General features: G+C 43.3%; 1 protein-coding gene across 1 annotated transcript; it reads left to right on the forward strand.

Annotated features, from left to right (window-relative positions):
- Positions 1 to 1,247: 1,247 nt before the first annotated feature.
- Positions 1,248 to 8,318, forward strand: CUNH11orf42 (chromosome unknown C11orf42 homolog). The gene is made up of 3 exons (XM_050131342.1): positions 1,248 to 5,105; positions 6,938 to 7,736; positions 8,008 to 8,318. The coding sequence occupies exons 1-3, from the start codon at positions 5,034 to 5,036 to the stop codon at positions 8,139 to 8,141; spliced, it is 1,005 nt and encodes a 334-aa protein (XP_049987299.1). The 5' UTR covers positions 1,248 to 5,033; the 3' UTR covers positions 8,142 to 8,318.
- Positions 8,319 to 8,342: the final 24 nt, after the last annotated feature.

Below are 8,342 nucleotides of genomic sequence, written 5' to 3' on the forward strand. Positions count from 1 at the left end.
TGAGAGTCAAAAATCCAACTAAAAAATAAAGTTTGTATTTAAACGATCAAATCATTATAATCACCTGTCACCTTTTGTGTACCCTCAGCCAAGAATGTAAAATTCCCACCAGAACCCCTATATGTCCTGGTGTCACAACAGCATGCAATACTGTATCACATGGTGCAACATCATCATGGGATATTTCATGCTGCTGCCACTTCCCAAACAGAGATACTAAACAGGAAGTGGCATGGTGTTGCCCAATGGGGGAATTCATTTTCAGTTAAGGATGGATAATAGAAGGAATAAAATATAATAGGCAGGGAGCCACAGCTGTAAGGACAGAGAAAACTAAAGCCATCAAGTCATGGTGTTAGTCACAGAGACCTGAAACAACAAAACCCAGCACAGCAGCTCAGAGAGCTGGACCAAGCACCACGGGACAAGACACAGACGAGGTAGCTCCTGTGTGGGACATTTGTCATTTCTAAGACTAAATGGGTCTCATTAGACTCCAATAAACAAGGAAGAGGTACCTCAAAATGTCTGCACACTGAATCTGCATGGTTGAAGGGAGCATCTAGTCCAGTGTCTCTCAACCTCCTAACACTGCAACCCTTTAAGACAATTCTTCATGCTGTGGTGACTATCAACCATAAAATTATTTTTGTTGCTACTTCATAACTTTAATTTTGCTGTTATGAATCATAATGTAAATATCTTTGGAGATAGTGGCTTGTCAAGGGGGCCACAACCCATAGGTTGAGAACCACTGGTCAGTCAATCATGTGTAAGTTTAGTTATTCCCAAAACTTATCTTTTCATGAACTTAAAAAACCTCCAAGAAATGATCTTGTAGAAAACTAATGAAATACTAGTCCTAGAGGAGAATGGCTCAGTGGGAAAACTCCTTGTCTGAAAAAGCAACAACCTCCATTCAGATTCCCAGCACCCACATAAAGGCCAGCTGCAAGTCTGTAACCCCAGTACTGAGGAGAAGGACAGAGAAGAGACAGGTAGATCTCTGAAACACCCTGGGCATTCAGTAAACTCTGGGTTCAGAGACTGTCCCAAAAGACAAGGTGAAAAATGACAGAGGAATACTCCCAACTTCAACTCTGGTTCCGCTATACACATGTGTGCATACAAAGGCATACTGAACCTGATGGATCACAAGCTAAGATATCCATCTTTCTCTTAAGAAATTTCCCTTTGATAAATCTATTCTGAGAAAATAACTGAGATGTGAACAAACATATGGTAGTAGGATATTTATTACATTATAAAGAAATATAAAGGAATTCTGTGTGATAATCCCATGTCACACATACATACACACACATCATTTTCCCTCTGACACATGGGAAGGGATATCATGTGCAAATAATGTTCATGAGGAATGAGTCCATCACCATTCCACCGTGAGAGACTGTTCTAAGGCACCTTCAGCTCCTAGCTGTGCACAGTTCTTGCAAGGTCGCTTGTTCCACGGCTGTGTGCTGAGAATGTTTTTCCTTCGAGCCAAAAATCTAACACATTTGTGTTTTGTTGACACTGCATACACATACCTACCATGTGATATGTTCAGAAAGCTTTACCAGCACATTCTCATTCTTCATAATAACCTGAGAATTAACTGTATGCCACAGTCCATCACCTATACTTTCAAAATAAATAATCTCTGTAAAAACATTTTTTCTATAGCTTTGGCCCAAACCCTAGCCCCAACCATTGTGATCTTATTGATAGCCTTTATTTCACTTACTGTAAATATTAACATATTTAACTGGAAAGAATGTTGATATGCCTGACTACAGGGCTTAAAACTGAAAAATTCTCAGCTTTAGTATATATTTATCCCAAAAAGTTTAAAATAAAGCAACAAGGGTTTATTTAATTATTCCTGCAGCCTGAAACAAGAGATTATTAAAGGTTTTTATCACCTTAAAGTCTTTACGGTCAATGCTAAGATTCTATGCTGCCATGAGATTCATATAGATTATCTCATGTTCTCTGCATAAATCATCCTATTTATTTACTCCTAGTCTCCATCCAGATCACTCTCTGATATCCTCAAGGTGATCAGTGCCTCTTTCCAAAGACACCACAGACTGATACCACACGGGAGGCAAATCCCAGCAAGACAAGGCCCAACAGCCTAACCCTTGGGCTCACCAACTCATGCAGGACTCAACTACCATCTGGTTTCCTTCAGTATCTTTCAGTCTTAGACACTGAACAAAAAGGAAAGACAGACTTACTCAATGTTAAGGTAGATCATCATAGAATTTGAGATTCACAGGAATCAGAAAGTGAGAAAAAGGCAGATGGTGTGGGCTTCCAGCTAAGCAGTTGAACAGAATCCAATCTGCCCTCTGAACCCTTGTCCATGAAAAACATTCTAAAGTCTTCTGCTTCCTATCTGACCAACAAGCCACCACCCCTGCACTGATCTCATCCCTCTCTTCTCATTCTGGACTCCCCTTGTCATCTACACGTGCACCATTCTTTGCCTCTCCGTCAGCTTGTCTCCCATACTGCACAGGTGCAGAGGTCCACGGTTCTGTTCCTTCTACTGGACTCTGCCTTTTATTCTACTTCAATGTTAACAAAATTTCTTTCACAAGGGAACAGAGTTGCCAACTACACTACACTATATATCCTTTCCTTGTCAACCAAAATGAAAGGATGTGCTAAACCAGGTGCGATGGTATATACCTGCAATAGTAGCACTGAACACAGAAGACAAAAGTACAAGTAGGAGGCCAGCTTCAGTGACACAGTGACATGCTGGTTCAGGGGATGGAGAGAACGGCTCAGAGAGGACAAGGATTCAATTCCCAGCACCCTATACAGTGACTCACAACTGTCTCTAATTCCAGTCCAAGGAATCCGATGTCCTCCTCTGGACCCCACTGGCACCAGACATACACATGATGCACAGATACACATGTAGACAAAACATTAAAAATTAGAGTCCTAATGTTAAAGATGGGGTGTTAAATAGGCACAAACAAGAACTTGGTTTTAGTACTCTTAAGAAACCCAAGGTTTCTCACTCGAACTGTTGTGGCTTCTCTTGCATCCTGCCCACTTCCTTCTCACTAAACCACATGTATTTCTCTCATCACACACTGAAGTGAGCCTTGCAACAGCACCAGAAGGAGCTACTGTTCAATAGTAAGAGCTGGAACCCTAGATCTGTTATTAACTATTTACTGTATTGTTGGCTAATTATTTTTTTCTGAACCTTTGCTTCACTATAAAAAGAAACAGTAATATCTACTCCAGAAAAGAAGGTGGGCACAGTGGTACACATCTGTAACCCCAGCATTCAAGAATCTGAGGGAGAAGGACGGCTCTGAGTTCTGGCCAGCTTGCAGCTACATAATGAGCTCAGAGCTATTCTGGATTACAGAGCGAGGCCTTCTCAAAAAAAAAAAAAAAAAAAAAAAAAAAAAAAAAAAAAAAAAAAAAAAAAAAAAAAAAAAAAAAAAAAAAACAAGCAAAACACCAAGAGATTCCTAAAAGAATCCTCTAAGATAACACATTCCGTACCTGATACAGGCCCTAGCACAGAAGGGTTCAAAAAAATACTTGACATTAATTTCTTTCCTGAAAACAGGACTCAGCCTACTGTCACTCTTTTGCTAAAAGACCTGGCACCTATACATTTGGTTTTTTTCTGAGGAGACATGCTTGCCTACCCTGGAGTCAACTGTGCTCCTTTTGGAAAGTTTTCTAGATAATCCTCTCCCATCACTGCAGTAACCTTCTGTGGAGTATGTATGACACCTCTCACTTTGGCTGGCCCAGATGATAGCCAGCTTTGCAAGACAGCAATTTCCTCTAGGTCTGGTTGCAACAGGACACCCCTAGACAGAAGACCTCCAGGGGGCCTCAGAAAGGGGACTATGAGACAGACAAGGGGTGGAGTGGGAAGATGAATACTAGAAAGTTCTAACATGATTTCTTTCAAAGACTTACTCTTCTCCAGCAAAATACTAGGTGAGATCTCTAGAACAAAGACAGAAAACAGAAGAGTAATAACGAGAGTGTGAGAGGAAACGACTACACATACTACATACAAATCGGCCTAGGACAGGAAAGGAGCATGAAGAAAATCTTCATGTTTACCCGGGTAATTCTGGCTTCCTGAAAATTCTTGCCAGTTACTAAGGGAACAAAATCTCATTTGGATCTTACTCTCCCCGTCGCTACTGCTCAGCCTCACACCCTCCTACACACACCTGCTTTCTGCTGCTTTTATAACCCACTCATTAATAGCTGGTTTCAACCTAGGAGCTTTTAGAAGTCAGGATTCCCAGGCATACCCCTGATAAGTTAAATCAGAATCTCTGAGAATAGGAGAAAGAATTCGGTAATTTATAGGTTAAGAATCACTAGAGTCTTTACTGTTGTTATTGTTGTTTATGTTTGTTTTCAGTGTAAGTCTTGATCTATACTTCCATATCTTTCAGGACTCCAGTGCAACTTAAAGAAATCTACAACTAACTAGATGACAATTATTCTAGTAAAGCAGTAAAAGAGAAGTGGTCCTACCCTGTTTCCTTAAAGAACTACAGATCAGGAGCCTGAGACAGAAAGAGTGTACTGCACTTTACTTCCCCAAAGCAAGAGAATGACTCTGGGCTGAGACGGAAGACCATGAGACCATGAAACAAGACTGGAAGATTAAAAAAAAAAAAAAAAAAAAGGAGTGAAAAGAGGAGAGAAGAAAGAAGAGAGCATCTTCGTATTATTCAAAGAGCAGGGCAGGCACACAGGGAGAAAAATGAAATGGCAAAGGGTAATAAAGAGGAAGAAAAGGAAGAAGAAAATAAATTGTAAATATTATGACCTGCAGGCTGCAAGGAAGCAGTAGAGTTACTGTCCTCTGTATCCAAGGCTCCATTGCCTAGCAGAACCTCTATGACCTCATGCTGAAGTAGATCACAGCCCAAGGTGGGGGGTGGGGGGCTTACCTCCCTGGGCAGCTTAGGGGTTCCTGCAGCAGCCACTACCTTGCCCAACCCCTCCTACTCTCTACCATGTTGGTCAGTAACCCCCACCTGCTAACACTGGATGAAGCAGATGCCACTTGGACCCTCATCAAGGATAAGGTAGGTAAAACAAGGAGGAAGTGGCTAAGTGTGACCAGGCTGATTCTTAGGTAGTCTCTGTGTAGAAAGAGGTGGGACATCTCAGACAATAGTAGCAGCAGTAACTGACATATAAAAGCACAAAATAAACACCTGAGTGAATGAATGAACTGAGGATGAACAACTAATTTAAGACAAACATCAAAATTCTTCAGAGGAAAAAGGAAAAAAATGAGTATTTCCAAGTTTAAACCACCATCTTAGATAAGCGACCATCAGACTTGAGGCAGCCTTAATGGCCCTTAACAACCATTGCTTGGAAATATGCTCACCACAGAGGCAAGGGAAGCAGAAATAAGAGAGCAAAGGATTTTCCCAAGATTAAGAGTTAATTAGTTTCAACAGTGCTAATCTGTATCTACCCTAGACCTGCTGAAATTACAGTGAACATAAATGAGGCCTTCCTCCATAGGAAAGAAAAAAGAAAACCCTTCTTATCTCAGTGAATAACTCAGGGCAGAGATACACAGAGTAAGTAGGACGACTTCAAACAGAACAGGGCACCTCTGAGTGCCCTTATTTCCTTCTTTCAATGTACAGGCCAGCACTTCAAAAACAGCTTTATGGTACAAAGTAAGAGCAGGGCAGCTTCAGGGGCATTGGATGAACTCAATGTAGGAGCACAGATATGTGGGATCTGGTGGATAAAAAGTAGATCACTTGAAACTTTTATGTGCCCTTGCTCTCTAGCATAACTGAGAGCCAGAAGGTGCAGTCAATGAAACTTTGAATGGATGGCTATCTTAATAGCTAAGTAACTACTAAAGAGGATCTTACAATGTTCCCAGGTACTCTCAATAACTGCTCACCAGTTACACATACTCCAAACAAAAACAAGAAATAAAGAAGGATAAACCTAAGGAACTAAAAACCCTAAATGGTTTACTGAAGAGGTAACTAACCCCCACAAACAACAGGCATTGTAAGCCTACGTCTGTGTGTCCTTTCTCACTAATATTATCCCATCTCCTAAGCAAGATCTTTGAAGATTCCTTTTTTCCACATTCATGATGAGACTAAGTTCTACCAATTCTGTGGCTTCGATTTCCCATTACTTTAGCTCAGGAAATAAAATCATGTTTTGCTTGCATTATTTCAACAGTCTTGTTATTTCCCTTTCCCGCTTTATAACTATGAAAAATCAGTTCTCTTCTTTCTGATCCCATCTTCCATCCAGAGCCTACAAAAGGCTTTCCATTGGCCTCAGGATAAAACAATCACTTATAAAAGGCTTACACACACAGCTTTCCATAAACTAACTCCTGTGTGCCTTCCCTCTTCCTACCTTAAATGCAAGCAGTATGAAATTATGTGTTCCTAAATGTACATGATTTGATGGTTCAGGGATGTTCCCTGGCTGTCTTTTCTGCTAGGAATGACTACTGCCCAGCCTTCTAATCCCGCCAAAACTCAAGTACTGCCACTACCAAACGTCTCTGACCATCTTTCTATCACAGACAAAGGCTGTTAAGTCACTTGTCTTTGTCTCAAACTGCTATCATTTTACTTAGCTAACTACTGTTCACATTTTTGTCTCCTCCATTAGCCCAAGCTACTTTAGGATAAGAACAAAGTCTCATTCTTTCATGTATCCAAGTATCTACATAATCTGGCACAAAATAAGACATTCAAGGTTTTACTATAGGAGGGAACTAGGTGATAAGTAGTGTGGGTCTATGTATACCATAGAAATGTACTTAAAGAGTGAACAGTGGTGGGAAGGTCAATTTAGACAACACAAGTTAACCTCTGACCTTAACTCAGACCCTGACTTATAAACTGGCCACCTGCAGGTCATCGAGGAACGTTTTGGGTCCAATGTAGTGGCAGTACCTTTCCTGTCGGATGCAGCCTGCTATGATCTACTGGGCGTTCTAGTGAAACAGTCCCGTCCAGCCCACACCCGCCTAATTTTGCCAGGCCGGCAGGGTCGAAGGGCACTGAAATCAGTAGGGCTGCTACCAAATCTTCTAGAACAGGTAGGGTCTGATGGTGTCTTTTCCCACTGCACTCGGGAATACTCACCAAATGGCCAAGCCGAGATAGCCTATGAAGAAATGAGAATGTTGGATGGGCAGCCCTGCCGGATCCGCCTACATATGGGAGGCCTGCGCAAGAAAGTTGCCTTCCTGCTGCTACCACCAGGGCAGGTGAGCCTACAGCAGAATCTTCCTTGGCTCCGAAGCACCCACAGCATCTACGTCATCTACCAGGTCTTCTCCTGCACCTGGCTGCAGCTAGGGCTGTTACCGACAGCCCGTGAGCCCCAGCTGCTCCGGTTACAGCGGTCATTACCTATTGCTTTCTCCTGCCTCAAGTTTTCACTGCAGCCCAAGGGTGTGCTGGGACCACAGAAGTCTCTGACCAAAGACCCATTGCCCCAAGGAGCCATCTGGGTTAGACCTAGCCTTAGCATCTTATCAACTCTGGCCCCCACATCAGTACCTGCTGATACCCTTGAAGTTGCTGATGTATCTCCACCTGTCCCAGCTCCACCTACACCACCTCCCCAAGAAGGGCCAGAAAGCAGACCCACCAGATTCTCCTATAAGGGTCGAAACCCCTTCTGGAGGGGCCCCTATATGCTTTCAGGTACTGCTAGAGGAAATGAAGATGAGGGATGGGAAAGACCATTGGAGGGAGAGGGTACAGGGAGTATAGCCCATGAATGGGTTCAGCAGCCGGGTGTGTACAGGACCCTTATGAAGGGACACACTTGAGGGAGCCCAGGGAGGGTGAGATGGAAGCATGACCCTGGTAAAAGTGTGTGGTGGGGGGGGGGGGTGTAACAGAATCAGAGGGAGGGACTAGGGCGGAAGATCAGGGCGGGCATGAGTCAAGCTGTGACTATCCCCAACCCTAGCAGAGAACTGGCTCTTCAGCCCCCGCAACCCCCCACCAGGAGCCCAGGGTGGGGGCCCCGGGGACCCCGACCGGCACTCCATGTCCCTGCCCCTGCTGCAGGGTCTGTCCTCGGAGTTCGACAGCGACGAATGAAGTTGAGGCAAGAGATGCAGGGGGCAAGGCCCCTAAGATCTGACATAGGGATATGGGTCCCCAATAAACATCAGCTGCTGCACCCCCAAACCACCCTGGGCCTGTGTGCTTCTTCCTTCTGGGATCCAGAAAATGAGTCTCCATTTTCCCCTAAGCATTAAGTCCTCTCACTTCTAAGAGTAAAGGGGCTATCTTGAAACC

This window comes from Alexandromys fortis, unplaced genomic scaffold (assembly GCF_014885135.2).
Source record: "Alexandromys fortis isolate MF-2015 unplaced genomic scaffold, M_Fortis_MF-2015_v1.1 scaffold_329, whole genome shotgun sequence".
Lineage (NCBI taxonomy): Eukaryota > Metazoa > Chordata > Mammalia > Rodentia > Cricetidae > Alexandromys > Alexandromys fortis.